General features: G+C 36.4%; 1 protein-coding gene across 9 annotated transcripts in view; it reads left to right on the plus strand.

The window, feature by feature from the left end:
- The window catches only part of ATP8A1 (ATPase phospholipid transporting 8A1), a 135137-nt gene that overhangs the window by 42001 nt on the left and 76893 nt on the right, over positions 1-16243 (plus strand). For 8 of the 9 annotated variants that reach the window (XM_049834500.1, XM_049834491.1, XM_049834528.1 and 5 more), the window contains 6 exons: positions 2215-2303; positions 4116-4160; positions 6776-6848; positions 9539-9644; positions 10885-10967; positions 11138-11187. In XM_049834500.1, the coding sequence (XP_049690457.1) occupies positions 2215-2303; positions 4116-4160; positions 6776-6848; positions 9539-9644; positions 10885-10967; positions 11138-11187 (446 nt within the window). The remainder of the gene's footprint in view (positions 1-2214; positions 2304-4115; positions 4161-6775; positions 6849-9538; positions 9645-10884; positions 10968-11137; positions 11188-16243) is intronic. The other variant, XM_049834517.1, reaches the window with a different exon arrangement.

Consider the following 16243-nt stretch of genomic DNA (forward strand, 5'->3'; position numbering starts at 1 on the left):
GAACAAATGCTCCTTTATGTATCAGTGTGCGTGTGGTAATCACAGAAGGTTGAAGTGTATCATTAAAGTTACAAAATCGGAGGAATTTTGCGCATTAAGGCTGTCTGTGGCACAAAAATTTAAGCTCTGTATATACATTATGATAGTGTGCATCTTCAGTATGTAATTTTTTTCATACACTCTGCCTTGCTCCGAAGAGACAGTGGGTATGCTCTAGGATTGAATCATGATTGTATACATTCCCTCCTTTTTGCCACTGAAGATTGAAAGCAGTGAATGGAATGGGGGCTCATGACTGAATTGGACCCTGGAAATTTGGGGTTAATTCCTCATGTTGCTTTGGAATTCTCTTTTAATACTATAAAATCAGTTAGGCTTTTTATAAGAGATCACTTATTGTATGTTCTACATTTTATGGAAGTATGACTTTGTAGAAGAGTGTCTGGGGCACAGGGCAGGCTTCCAGAAGCAATACATGTTATATTTGCTGTTTCGACCAACTGTATTTGCAGTCTTGCTTTAAAAACATGCTAAACGGTCTCTGTTACACTGACTGGTGATGGTAAACTGATTCTGTGGAAAAATTATTACGTGCTCATTTAATTGAGCTGTTATACGCTCAAGAATCCATATTCTTGCCATTTCCTAACCTAGAAGTTTTCATAACTAATTCCTAAGTTTATCACATAGGAATGTATAAGTTGTTTTTAGCTTTCCAAGAACAATAAATAATAACATAATTTTAGCCATGTAGCGATCAAGTCTTTAGGAACTAATGCTTAAGACATCTGCCTTTTGGGAAAACAGTAGTTGCAGGTAAACATGCGTTGACATCGGTCTACATAGAGAAAGATAGGGCCTTTACCTACTGGGTTTAAGAAGTTAGGTGCAGATAGCAGAAAATTTCATTCTCTCCCTGTCCTTAATGGGGACTATAGCTCCTCTAGTGGGGAAGAGACTCTGTTGAATCGTAGCTTTCCTTCTGTCTCATTTTACACTATCTGTCTGTTTTTTCTCTCCCTGCAGTTAGTTTGTTATTCACGTTCCCAGACGCATTCCCTCTTTTTGACTTCAACAGTTCTTGTCTTCATTTCTTAAGTTTCTCATCAAAGTCTCCTTCACCACCAAGATCTAGTCAGACTACTTGGGATCTCCACTTTCACTTTTTTGACAGTTTCTTAATTCGAGCAGATTTTTGTAGGGAGAACAAAGGACTTTGCTAACAAAAAGAACAAGTGTCTTTTCTGAAGTACACGAGGGCTACACATAATGAAGAGAAGATTTCCCCCAAGAGATCTTCAGGTTTTAAGAAAGGCAAAACTTTGGTGTTGGGAAAAAAAAGGTTGATTTTTTTCTTAGCTGCAATTCCTGCTTTCCCATTCTGCCCCCACAAAAAAAAATAGTTTGAGGCATAAACCTGTCATGAAAGATTTCTTCTAACTGCTGGTTTGGCTTAGTCATAATCCCTCAGAAACAGAATCTTTAAATAGGAGATGCTGAGTGTATTTTACTAATACATATCCTTATTAGCTCTGTGTATAATGCAGTTAATTCCTAATTAAGAATACTGTGATTTTTTTTTTAATGAGAAATAAATTTTAATGAATTACAGTTGAAGTTTACCTTTGACTAATAGAGCCTTTGTTTCATCACAAACCATATCTTAATATGTTAACTTTTTTCTTAAGATTAGGTTTGAACTAAATTGAAATACATCACAGATACATGTATTTCAGCTTTAATTTTTAAAATACTTTAACTAGTAGTTTCTGGAGAGGAAGAGTTCATGATGCTACGGAAATAGGAGAACTGGAGTAGGTAGAAATGAACGTATTTCTTCTATTCCTGCAACTTGGCATTTCTGAACTGTTGGATTTTTACTAATGTTTTGGCTTTTAAGAAGGTATTTCTGTCAAAAAGAGGGGTTTAGAAATGCATGTAGATACTTTTCCTTTACCGTATTGCTTTCTGCCAGAAATTGAGTGTTTTACTAGCAAAGCCATTGGTCTTCGCTAGTTTCTTGCATTTCAACAATATGTAGAGTGAGGGATAGTTAAGTATACCACCATGCACTGAAGCAAGCTTGTTTTTACTATAAACTATGAAGATTGCAGAACTGGTAAAAATATTTGGTGTGTTGATAGTCATGAATTGTACTAGATCTGTATATAACTGCTGAATGTTAACGTATAATGAATTTTATCATTCATTTAGGTCAAATACATATTTTCTGATAAAACGGGTACACTGACATGCAATGTCATGCAATTTAAGAAGTGTACTGTAGCAGGAGTTGCTTATGGGTAGGTATTTTTATATACTTCTCTTTATCTGTTTGCCTTCCTTTTCCTCTGCCTATGCATATGTACCCATGTATTAGTACTACAGTTAAACTTAAGCCTGGCAATATCTACAAATAGGAGTCAGTTTGTGTGACTATGAAATCTTACTTACAAGAAGTATCATCACTTCAGTCATGACATCTCTTTTTGCAAAAGGGAACAAAAGTTTAGATACCAAAGGCTTACTGCTGTAACACAACTTCAGCATGCATGTTTTCTCTATCGCTCAGTCTGTTTAGTGTTGTTACTAAAAAGAAGTCTTCCCTCATACTTGCAGAGACTTGTGCTTACATAAAATATGAGCATGGACAACAACACATGTTCTTGCACTAAATAATATGCAGGATGAACAAGAATTTGAATTACAGTACTGTAGCATGAACTACAGTACTGTAGGCACCATCCAAGTGGCTTTTATGAATACTGTTATAGTGGCATAACTCCAAATATCAATGTTGCTATTAAGAAATCTCTCCAAGCAAATGTAAACAAAGCATTTTGCTATTCTTTGTCAGCAGTTGCAGCCAGCTCCTTCCACAGAGTTTGTAAGAGCCTCAAGCTTCTAAGGCTGTTTACTTGAAAAAAAATATATTAGAGCAATAAATAGAGCAGAAGCACCTGCATTGTAAATGCCAGTGTGGCTTATGAGTATGTGAGATGCTGGACCTGGGCCCATCTTGGAGCATTCAGTAGCAAATAATTAGACACCTTTAGAACTGGGCAGAGATCAGACAGAGGTTATGAAATTAAGTGTTGGGCTTGTGCTAAAGGTAATGATTTGGCTTTTGTGGCTTTGTCATTAGGATCCTTTTGAAAATCCTAATTTTCAGGAGTCTACTCTAGGCTTTCCGTTTTGAAAAAACTTAGATCCTTAATGCATTAACCATACTGATGATTTTTTTTTAATTCATTATTTTTAAAATGAGTATTTTATACTCTGTTCATTATATATCTTCATCTGAAGTCGGTATATCACAAATTCTAAAATTTCTCCTTTATGAAACCTAGGTGGGAATGTATTTTTTACAAAAAAAATCTGATTTTTTTGTTATACTTTCCAGCTCCCATCCACCCCATTTTGAAAAAGACAGACCAGTTTTCTGTTTAACATCTCTGTTTAGAAAGCAGAGTTTCTCTTTACAGTGAATAGCCATTACAGCATCTCTCATAGCTACTTGGAGAAGAGACTCACTCTGTCTGTTCTGTAGTGATGCAAATAAGTTGGAAACACAGAAAAGGGTCAAAGTGACTGTTCCATCTCCCATGCCTCTTCTAAGTGTGTTACAAATTGTGATATTCAAACCTGTGTCATCACAGGGCAGAGTCCTTCATGTGCTATGGCTAGCTTTGTTTGTCAGCATTTTATGAACTCAGCCAGGCAAGCTGCATTAGCATGGCTTCAGATAATTAAAAAACTACCTTTTGTTTAATGAGAAACTGTAACAGTGTATATATACGGAAATATAAACCAAGATTTGTAAAGAGGGCAAATGCCTTTATATCTGCTGTTGTAAGTTAGTAAGAAGACCAGCGTTCAATTGAAAAAAAAAAAAAATCATTTATAGTTTTTGAAGCCTCAAGAGAAGCATTATATTTTTGCAAAATTTTATTGTTATCTAGGCACTAGAAAATACTCAGTTGAGATACCTTCAAAGCTTTTTTTAGTAATTTAATTTCATTAACTATCTTCTTCTTTATACGTGATCCAGTTTTTTAGCCTTTGTGATTCTTTTTCCTCTCCCTGTTTCTATTCTTTCCTTACTTCTTGTGCAGCCATTACCCTGAACCTGAGGATTATAGTGTTCCTTCAGATGATTGGTAAGCTCTAAAAATCATTTAGCATGTGGTGTTTGTTGAAGATTCAAGCTTAAAACCAGTAAGCAAGATTTTTAGAAACAGATATTTTTCTCAGAAGTTACTTCAGCTTCAAATTGATGCAGACCGACAGAGTCTTACACAAATTTATGCCATCGGAATTCTACAGCATTAGGTTGTGTGCTCTAGAAGAGAATTGCTAATAGGGTTACTGAGGTATAGTACAGTTATTCTAATGACAGTCCTGTACAATTCAGAATTGCTTATTGGAGAGAAAGTTTTGTCATTTATTAAGGTAGTTGGTATGGTGGTAACTTTAATCATGCTTTTCTATTGTTACTTAGTAATAGGTTAGTAATAATCTCTAATATGTTTGAAAAAAGGTCCATATTTGAGAGTGAAAAATATGTAATAAGTTATTGTTAATATTTTACTTCCTACAGATAGTTTTAGAATAATAGCACTACCTAGTTCTTAACTGAAACTGATATTAAAGCACCCAAATACACTTGAGGCTAACATTAATCTATTAATCTCTCAGGAAAGACTAATTCCTGGCTGCTTTTCTGCTGCCATCTGCATGATGCCTTGTAGTTTTTCATCATACTTTCTTAAACTAAATATTTACAATACCATTCAAAATAAGCTCAGATAGATCGGGGAAAAGATGTTATTTACAGTCTTTAAATTATCACTGTTGTATTTGTTGAAAGTGATAGCAAGGTATGTCACACAGAACTAATGTGTTTGTCGTCTTATGCTTAGAAAAGTTTGCTTTTCTAAAACTTGCTTTTCTAGATTAGAATTAATAATTCTTTCTTTAGATTAAAAAAAAAAACACCTGAAAATTATCCCCCACATACACATGAAAAGTGGCACACATGCACATCCCAAAATCCTGCCTGACTTGAATATGCTCGTTTGATGTAGCAGCAAGATGTTTCTTACAAAGATGTACAAGTGTGCTTAATTGCGGACAAGTGAGTGGTTTCATTAAAATAATGCAATGCTTAAATGAAATTAAGCATGCTTGCTTGTAAGGCATTTATGAAATAAGACTGGTTTTGACTCATACACATCAAAATTTTTATAAGCAGATCTGAAATGGATAAAATTATGCCAGAACAGTAGTTTAAAAAAAAAACAACCTCCCTTTTATAAGCAATGAACATCTTGTAAATACTTAAGAAATGTGATACTTAAGAAGAATTTTTTTGTATGTAAATCTATTGTGATTAATAGAATCTGTTTATGACAGTAACATTTCTAATCCTAAAATGACTAATGTACTGAATTCCAAATCTTTTAAATCTTTATTTTTTTGTATTGGAAAAAATTGTTTTCCAATTTGACACAACATATACCTGCAAATATTTCTCCTTTTTTTTAGCACTGAGAATCTGGAAAATGTCTTGAAGTCTTTCTGTCAGAAGGCTTTAAGCAAACAAAGCTCAAACCTTAGACTCTAAACAAATTTAGCGTATCTGAAGTTGTTAACTTTGGCACTTCAAGATCTATTTGCTTTGCATTTTAAAAAAAAATCTTGGTGAATGTGGATGCTTTGAATTTCTCGCTTTAATAATAGGTTTTTTTAGAAAAAGTAGTCCTTAGGTGGTTATATAGATGAGGTACTGCAAATTTATATTCCTTCATGGTAGTGCAGGACTAAAACAGCTCACTTCTGGTTTTCATAGAGAATGTTTAGATTGCCTTTGATGTATATGTCTTATCCTTCAACTTAAATCACAGAATGTGTTCACTCTCTTGCAAGATTACGTGAGCCAAGGCAAGATCTACAGTAAATGAAAAAAGAATACTTTACTCCAACTGGGTTCACTTTTCAGCACTGTTTTGTTTCACTGAGATTCAAACTCAACTAGATTGTCCTAATAATCAACAGTCAGCTGCAGTAACAAGTCTTCCTAGAAATATCTATATTTTTGATCTCTCAGCTTCAGCCAGAAGATTTGTGCAATTTGAGAGATGTTAGTGTATGACTTTATTTCTCCAGAACTATCTCCACCTCACAAGTGTTCAGTCCCTTCCTACTTCACCACTGTTGCTGCATCTTCTTTATCCATGAGTTTAGTAGGTTCCTTTTTGGTCATGAGTAATAGAAAACAAACCCTCTCCATGCAGACTTCCCTGATGTCTGAACTCAGTTTGCTTACCCCTTTCAGATACTGGACTTTATTTTCTGCAAACATTTGCGAACCTATTCCAAAACTGCTAACTTCTCAAAGAAATGTGATCTCTTCAGGCATATCTTGTTCTGAATCTCTTCAGTAATCCCATTCTAGAGATCAGACAACAAGAAGCCACAGTCTTACATTGTACATTTATTTTTACCTCATCCTGCATTATCTGAAGTCAGCAGAGAAAATTCCCTGGATTTAAGTGTGTTTATATAAATCAAGGTTTCTTAAAATTAGGTAAAGTTTGGAGATGTGAAACAAGTACCTTTTTACTTCATTTTGTTGCAGTATGTGATTGCAGCCTTTATTGTAACAGCTACAAACGAAAATTTGTTTGACCTTAGCACAGTAGGGTGGATGATTTGTATATGAATTGTTGAGAATATGCTAATGATGATCTTTTTTCTACTTAATTATTTCTAGGCAGGGCTCACAAAATGGAGAAGAAAAAACATTTAGTGACTCCTCATTACTAGAGAACCTTCAAAGCAATCATGTAAGTTATATAGAAACAATTGAGATTGTTTTGTGAAATCAAACCATTGCTTTCAGGAAGTCAAAAGATTATGTCCTTTGAAAGAAAATAAATAAATTATGTATTTACATCAGCAAAAAAAAAAAATCAGCATGCCCTCATGAATACTTTTATAATTGTTTGTTGCTGATACTTGTTAATTAGATTATCTCCTTTTTTTTTTTCTTTTTTTTTTTTTTTGTTTTTTAATGGCATGATTCAGATGTTAGGAGTCTGAAATATAATAGTCACAAGTTCTTCATTCTGTGGGTGTTTTGACATTAGCTATGCTGTTCATATCATGTCATGACATCCATCAAAGCTTTCAGAATCAGTCAGGTTAACTTACTATCCTGACATGACTTAGTATTTCTGTGCCCAAGCATAGACAAGAGTCAGAACTTAACTGTATACATTGTTTTTGTGTACATGCTTCCATGAGGTTAGATTATTAGTTCAGATGACAAAATGAAACAGGCACTCTGGAGGCTGATATTTGCCCCAAAGAGACTATACATTTCACAGAAAGTTAATAGCTTAGTTTATGATTTGACAAAAGAAACAGTACCATCATTACCCCTGTTTGTCATTTGTACAAGAGATGTTTTTGCCTAGTCATAACCAAGAACGCCTACCTTAAATAGTGTGACTGTTCTGTTTTTGAAGAGTGTAAAAAAGTTACTTTTTTCTTTCCTTAAATTTTGTCTTCCTGGGAAAATAATTTCAGGGTAGCTGGCAGACAGTGAAGCATTTTGTTCTACAAATGGGGCAGTCTGAAATGCTAGACACCTGAGTGCAACTCTCAAGCCTAGCTAAAGCGGAGGGGGCTCTTACACTTACCTGCACAGGCCATTTTCAGTGCTAGTAATGTAGAATGCTTGGAAGAGGCATCATCCTGTTACTGCTTTTGTCTAGAGAATCCTTGGTATGCAGGTGGTTGAATCTTGAAAGTTTCCTGGTAGATATGTAGTATTAAGTATATGTAATACAAGCATACAAGCTATAAAATTGCATTTGTATACATCTTAAAGTAAAAATTCAGGAACACATTCAAAGAGAGGTTTCATCATTGTATGTTAAATGTGTTCTGAAGTGCTTTGGAAAAGAATCTGTAATTCAGCCTTCTCAATACTTCTTAGACGATCTGGGGGCCCTCAGTGGAAGGAACCTGCTCCCATTAGTGTTTCTGCACTATGGAATTAAGTCAGGCTTTCAGAGCTGATTGTATTTTATAGAGTCATTGTAATATTATCTTTATTGTTCACATTCTTAGTCTGCTACTAATCTGAAATATTATAAATATGCTACAAAAAACCTCAGCTGAGGTGGCAGCTGCTTTGGACTTACTTAGGGGGAATGCTGGGATTTCGTTTGAATAACTATTCAGGAGTCAGTTCATTCATTTTGCAAATTTCAGCTGTACTAATAAGGTTTTTAGCTGTATTCGTCAAAAACAACCAACTATTTTGCTTATATACACTCTTTTCCCCTCTTTGGGCTAAATTATTTAAAATTGTTTCAGCCCTGTGGACTCTGAAGTGCTTGAGACATTCATCTGAATGTCTTCCTTTACAAGCTGTCTACCTGACCTTGCAGCATTTTCCACATGATTTTCGGGTTCAGTTGCTTCATCTTTCTGAAGGTTCTTAAAAAGTGTTGTCAAATATAGTATAAGACAAAAGTAATGTAAAAGGGAATATTTTTATTAAAAAAACATCCAAAGAGACTTCAGTGAATAATGTAAAATTCTTTCAATACAGCGTTCAGATTTACCTTCCCTATGAAATGCTTATTTGAATTATTCTATGTTTCTAGTTATCTACTTTTGATTGTTATGATAGAAAAAGACTACTAAATTCTATCTATATAGCCAGTATCGAAGTAAAGCAGCTAGAAGTTATTCTGCATGCTGAGATTAGTGTGCAGATAATGCCTGTTTTGTTTAGCTGTTGATTGTTTTTGTCATGGTTTAACCCCAGCCAGCAACTAAGCACCACACAGCTGCACACTCACTCCCCCCACACCCAGTGGGACGGGGGAGAAAATTGGGAAAAGAAGTAAAACTCACGGGTTGATATAAAAACGGTTTAATAGAACAGAACAGAAGAAACTAGTAATGATAATGATAACACTAATAAAATGACAACAGCAATAATAAAAGGATTGGAATGTACAAATGATGCACAGTGCAATTGCTCACCACCCGCTGATCGACACCCAGCCAGTCCTCGAGTGGCGATCCCCCGCCCCCACTCTCCCCAGTTCTTATACTGGATGGGACATCCCATGGTATGGAATACCCCGTTGTCCAGTTTGGGTCAGGTGCCCTGGCTGTGTCCCCTCCCATCTTCTTGTGCCCCTCCAGCTTTCTCGCTGGCTGGGCATGAGAAGCTGAAAAATCCTTGACTTTAGTCTGAACACTACTGAGCCACAACTGGAAACATCAGTGTGTTATCAACATTCTTCGCATACTGAACTCAAAACATAGCACCGTACCAGCTACTAGGAAGACAACTCTATCCCAGCTGAAACCAGGACAGTTTTTAAAGAAGAGAGGAAAAATCTTTAATTAATTTTTTTCTTGACTGTTATTTGTCCGTATCTATGATTACATTTCAGTTAGTTATTGCTTAAATGATTAATCACGCTCTGACCTTTTTTTTTTTTTTAAGCCAACTGCACCTATAATATGTGAGTTTTTGACAATGATGGCAGTGTGTCATACAGCAGTTCCAGAAAGAGAAGGTGATAAAATTATATATCAAGCAGCATCTCCAGGTGAGACTCAGATAATTGAGTGAACGTAAAGTGTTCTATCAGCTCAACAGGCAAGTTTTATTCAAAGTTTATTGGTTTTTGAAGTATCTTCCAAAATTAAAAAAAGAAAACATATCCCTCAAAAAAAGAATTGGTGTCAGCTAAAATCAGTTTTGTCAAAAAAGGATCTAGACTTTTCTAATTTGCTTTAGAAAATTTGTATGGATGTCCTATGGATTATAAGGGTGAAGGGTGATTAACTGTACAGCACTAAGGTGTTGTCAGATTGCTGTGGAAGTTTGAAGGAACTGCTCAAATGCAAATAGAAATCAAACCAGGAGACAAATTGATGTCCTTGCTTGTGAACCTATTCTGTACTTGATAACCATGGTATTGATTTAGAACAAAGAATGCATTTGTAATCCAAAATGAAAATGTTTTTAATAGGATAAAAGTTGTGATAAGTGCTACTAGAGAGTGAGAAAAGATTATAGTGCAAAAAGTTGGGTTCAAGCCTACTGTGGTTCACAGACAATTTTTGAATTCAGGAAGTGATGAAGCAAGGCAAAATGATTAAAATATGCACAGCTCTGCTGAGGTAATGTATTATAAGAAGTTATGATGGGAGAAATGACAGGAAGTGCAGAGAGTCTCCAGCCTTCGCCTTCCCTGTCTGCCCCAGCTCCCAGGTGGCTATTCCTCTAAATTCTGTCCTTTAACAGTTGGAAGACAAGGGCAGAGGTAGGGCCATCAATAAAGGTAGTGGGTCAGGGCAGTGTTTTACTGGGCATTGCAAGCAAATTCTGTTCTGACATCCTGAGCCATTTGGAGAGAACTGATGCGTATGGGAGACTGGGTTGCTGCTTGAAATGTTTCCTGAATGTAGACACTGAAGTTATTTGTTATTTACAGCAATCGCTTACCACTCTTCTCTTCTAAAACAGAACTTATACAAAAAGAAATGTACTTTGTCCAGTGCCCCACTGAGGACGGTGCTTGCCTAGGTGCTTTGAAAAGGATGCTCTCGTTAGTGAGTTGAGAGGCGTATTCCTTTGGGGGCTTATTTTCTCTGAGCCATGAACTCATTTCATCAGTTTTAACAGGAGAAACAAAGAGTTCTTTCCAGCACCACATCTAATCTTAAAAATCTATAAAGGAAAAAGGAAGCCAAAAGTAGAAAAGCTTGGACTGTGTCCATTAAGTCATGGGTTAAACTAAGTTTTCTGGTATATCTGCAAAATAACTAATTGACTTGTTGCAGATGAAGGAGCATTGGTCAGAGCAGCCAGGCATCTTCGTTTTGTATTCACGGGAAGGACACCTGACTCAGTAATCATAGAGTCTGTAAGTACATTGGAGTAATGTTACAATTTGCTGTATCTACTCTTGCTGTATTAAATAATTTCAGAATAAGTGCATCATGGTACATATCTATTGAGATGTTGTTTGGTTTTGATTCTTTTGGTTGAGTTTTTGCATTAATTCTCACTTTTTTTTTTTCTCCTATTCTTCAGTTGGGGCAGGAAGAAAGATATGAACTGTTAAACGTCCTGGAATTTACCAGGTAAACAGCATGTTGTGCACTTAGTGTATTTTTGTGAAAATACTTTGAGTTTCTCTTATGGGTAAAAATGTTGGCATTTTTTATATTTGTACAGGCAAAGTATGCAGGTTGTGTGGCTTTTATCACTGTAATATGTGATCATACTATAGGCAAAACAGTGTACATGATTAAGATCACACTTCTGATTTATTGTAAAACATTTTCAGAGGCATATATTTTTTCCTGTTGTCTCCTTTTTGGCTAATTTTTTTCACTTTTGCTTTAGTGCAAAGATTGAACAAAAACCTTTGTCTCAAGACTTAAAAGAAATATGTGAAAAGACAGTATAGGAAAGTACTTGAACTTTTAAATGTATTTCTGAAAGCAGTGACACCATGTGATTTACTAAAAATTTGATATTTGGGAGGGAAGATTCAAATAAGTGTTATACATAACTTGTGTTTGGCTTGACTGATAGAATGAAAATTTGCATTTGACCTTAAATATACTTGCATAATTATGATTTGTTTAAATACTCGAGACTGAAACCTGTTCTCTTCTGAGCAGCGTCACTAGACCATTGGCCAGTTTTTTTTCTTGGAAGTTGAGTTTATCACATACTTTGCTTTCAGTAAAAATTTTCTGTGAAAGCTGTTGGAATTATAAAGGTACCCATAAGAAATCTGGATGCAGCTTCCCTTGTTATGTAGATCAGTTTAAATTGTATCCACGTATGCCATTTGTGTTTTAAGTGTTTGTGTAGGCCTATTGGTTACTTTGGCATAGGATGGGGAATGAATTTGTATGTAGAGTAAGCTTTTTTTTTTTTTTTTTTTTTTTTTTTTTTTTTTTTTTTTTTTTGTGATTACTTGTAATTGTGCCTGCGGAAACTGGTCATTGTTTTCCTTTCTGTCTTACTACGTGTCCCTTGAGCTTAGCTAAAGAAGCAAAAAGATCAAAAACTAAAGATCCAAGGCAACACTGGAGAGACAGGCTGAGGATGTATAGATTGGGTGAAATGAGAGTAGTTGCCTATAGTTATAATAATAGGAATAATAATGTGAAACATAAAGAAAGATCACCACAGTGAAAAAAGAATAAGGCAACAGAGTAATTTTTATAGTTTTGAATGTCTTTTAATGACTGTTTGCAGTTAATGTTTTTCTATACTGTAGAGGGCATACTTGAAATTTTTAGGATTTATGCCATGGTTTCATTTCTCTGTAGGCACTTCGTTCAATTTCTGTTCTGGAAAGTTAGCGAGCATGTAGCACAAAGTGCACTGTTAGTTTGACATCTGTGAAAGTTTATACTGCATTCATGGAGCAGCAGTGAAGGATTCCTATGTTTTTTCTGGTTTTGATCTTTGTCTTGATTTCATAAATCTTTTTAAACTTCTGTGTCAGTCTAAAATTGTAATTTAAACAGTGATATTCTATGATGAGAGGAGAATTGCTTTTAAACCTTAATTTTTGGAGGATTAAGTTTTTTGGTGGATACCAATCACCCAACTTTATTAAGCATTCAGTTTTAGAGCTGGTTTTGTTCTTATTCTGTAGTCTTTAGCTTTGCTTGGAACTGACTTGTTGGAAGCACTAGAGGTCACCCTTGTTCCACAGCAAGAGAAATTTTGACTCCATAACACCATCTGTATGGGTGTACCTTCAGAGAAATAATCTGTAGTGATTCAACTATTGAGTGAAGAGTTTCCAGGTGTTCCAAGTTTTTCCCAGAAAAAATGCACACTAATTCCTTGCTACCTTCCAGTACAAGCCAGATAAGACTATTCTGCAAGTAGAGTGCAATAGTGTCAACATTTGCTAGGATAGTCTTTCAGAGAAGTATGTTATGGAAGTAAAGCTTGTAGGAATGCTTGGTAGAGTTGTCTTTTATGGTATTCTCTTTTTACAGTGACCATAGCTGTGCCTGTGAAAAGAGAAGTAGTAGACTTATACAATATGCTAATTATACTTTGTTCATAGCAAGGAAGTAGCTCTCGGTCTAACTGGCAGGTGAGCATACTGAAAGCAACTGATAATCCTTAACCAGCTGACAAGTATTCCTAAAACATAGTGCTAATCTCTGTGGAGCAAACAGTGTCTTGAGAACTTGTGCTGAGTGTAGGTTGCCTCCAGTAGATAATCTGGTCAGATGCCACAACTGCTGTGGGTACCTTAAGCTCAAGGAATTGGGGAGTTGTTCAGACCCTCTGTTGTTCAGGGCTCCCCATACTGTCAGGGAAGAAATTGTGTGGCACTGTGCCCCCTTCTTGGATTCTGTCATCTGGAACTGTAACAAATAGAAAAACCACAGCTGTCTCTTGGGAGCAAAAACCAGATCCTAGGGTATGTGTCTGCAGGGCAGGGGAAAGCAAGGCACTATGTCAGTGAAGGATCCAGAAGCATAGAATTTTTACGTTTACTGTCATCCCTGTGCTGACTACATGCACTGTCTTCTCACCTGGGCCTGCAAAGATTTTGAGCATGTGATTCCTTGTTTCAGTAAGCATAAGGAATGTCCACTATCAGGGCACAAATTGCACATCAACGTGTTATTACTACAGTGTTACTGAATGAGGTTTTGACTTGTATCTAATTGCTTTCTTAGAGGAATTAATTGAATTTTTAGCACCAGAATTAATTTCACTGGCAAGTATTGAGTATAGACATAGTAATAATATCTCAGTATCTGAAGTATGTACCATCTATTGATTTAATGACTGATTTTCATCTGTATCCCTGGGGCATACCTCCACAGTTTAGCAGAAACTGTCTGTGATATTATCATGGTTTAACCCAGCCAGCAACCAAGCACCATGCAGTGGGGGGGGGGGGGGGGGGGGGGGGGAGAACTGAAAAAAGAGTAAAACTTGTGAGTTGAGATAAAGACAGTTTAATAGGACAAAAAAAAAGAAAATAATAATAATGCTAATAATAATAAAACACCAATACTAATAAAAGGATTGGACTATACAAAACAAGTGATGCACAATGCAATTGCTTACCACTCGCCAACTGATGCCAGGTTAGTTCCCAAGCAGTGATACCCCCAGGCCAACTCCCCCCAGTTTCTATACTGGGCATGATGTCACATGGTATGGAATACCCCTTTGGCCAGTTTGGGTCAGCTGCCCTGGCTGTGTCCCCTCCCAATTTCTTGCGCCCCTCCAGCCTTCTTGCTGGCTGGGCATGGGAAGCTGAAAAATCCTTGACTTAATCTAAACACTCCTTAGCAACAACTGAAAAGATCAGTGTGTTATCATCATTCTTCTCATACTGAACTCAAAACATAGCACTGTACCAGCTACTAGGAAGAAAAATTAACTCTATCCCAGCTGAAACCAGGACAGATAGTTACAGAGTAAAGCTTCTTGTCTAAAATGTATTTTTGATTTAGAATGCCAGTGTATTTACCTGAAATACAGCAATAGTTCAACTAGTGCTGCTGTGTCTGATCAGTTTTATGAATAATCCACGTTACCTTGGCTGTTGTACTGGGCAGACAGAAGGCCTGCCTCTAGTGATTTGAGACCTTATCTCCTCTCCATCATTCAAAGAGGTCCAGAATATACTGATCCTGTTTTGTGATGGAAGACTGATACTTCTAAACATAGAAAAAGAATGAGTGGCTGACAGAGGATGTACCCCAAACCTCTGTAGCAGTGCTTATTTTCTGTGCTTGTGTGCTTACACTCTGAAGAAATTTTCATCTTAAACCTGAGACAGATTTTACAGTAATGGGCCCATCAAGAGCTACTCCTGGAAGTGGCAAATCTTGGGACTGAGGAAAGTATTTTGTATTCTGAGTGAAGTATTAATTATTCTATCCATCTGTAATCCCATGGTAACTCCATGGGAATTACTAGCTATTCTGCCTCCTCATCACAACCCAAAGGTACCCAGCCTGTGGGTGTATAAAGATAATGACAGTGAGTTTGCAGGATTCCATAGCACACAAGGACACAGAGGCTTTATTTTCTAAATTTCTTTATTACGGATTATTACAAATTATGATTAGTAAAGCAAGTATACTCATGAGTAATAAAGTAGACATATTTTAATAGTAGCAGCAATCAATAGTAGCAGCAAGTATATATTTCCATATACTACAAGTTGCTATGAAATTATCACTAGTGAAGAAATACACTTACAATCAGTTACCTGTATGTGCATGCATACACACACATATATACTATTCAAAATAGTACCGGTACAGTGCTCACCAAACCGCTCCCAGGAGTGGGGCCTCAAAGTCAATGACGGACAAAATCTCACTTCAAAGAGTGAGAGTCTGGAGTCAGCCAGCTGTTCCTGGTGATGATCCAGTAACTTGTCCAGGAGATCACAGAGAAAAATGCATGCAGGGATGGCTCTTAGAGGTAGAGGCTCCATTTTGGGTAAAAGCAAGTCATTTTTATATGGCAGAGACATAAGGGAGTGTAGGACACCACCACCTGGAGCAGTCAACAGATGCTGCTAATTTCTATTTTTCACCGGGGACAGTCAATAGATGATGGTGTTTTCTTTTCTCTCAGACCAATTTTTTTTTTTCCAAACTGTTTTCCTGTTCTTTCAGCTAGAACAACCAATAGCAGTTGCCAATTCCTACTTTTGCAGGATGTTTTCTCCCTTTTCCAGACTTTTTCACCTTTCCAGACAATAGGTTGCAGTTAAAGTTACTTATTTTGCGCTTATTGATGGTATCTCAGGATGTCTCCAGTTTCTAGGTACCCAGCTGTACTTCAGAGATGCTGGCTGCACTTCTCAAGGATATTTCTGGTTCCCAGGCCTAGTTTGCAGGCTAGCAGTTCCCAGGCTGGCAGGCGCTTCCTCTGTCAATATTTCAGCAGACTTCTTCTGTTCAGTATTTTCCCCCTTATAACTGGGTCACCTTTATGGCTGCTTACATCATTTCTATGGTGAAGAAAACAAAACAAAACAAAAGGTCTCATACTGACAGTTACTCGTAGTAGTGCAATTTTGTGGTTTTCTGTATTTCACCAGGAAAAGTAAATAAAACTCTCACTGCAATGAAAAGGCTCATAAAAAGTTAGAAGTCCTTGACAGTAAGTCCTGCT

This window comes from Accipiter gentilis, chromosome 3 (assembly GCF_929443795.1).
Source record: "Accipiter gentilis chromosome 3, bAccGen1.1, whole genome shotgun sequence".
Taxonomy (NCBI): domain Eukaryota; kingdom Metazoa; phylum Chordata; class Aves; order Accipitriformes; family Accipitridae; genus Astur; species Astur gentilis.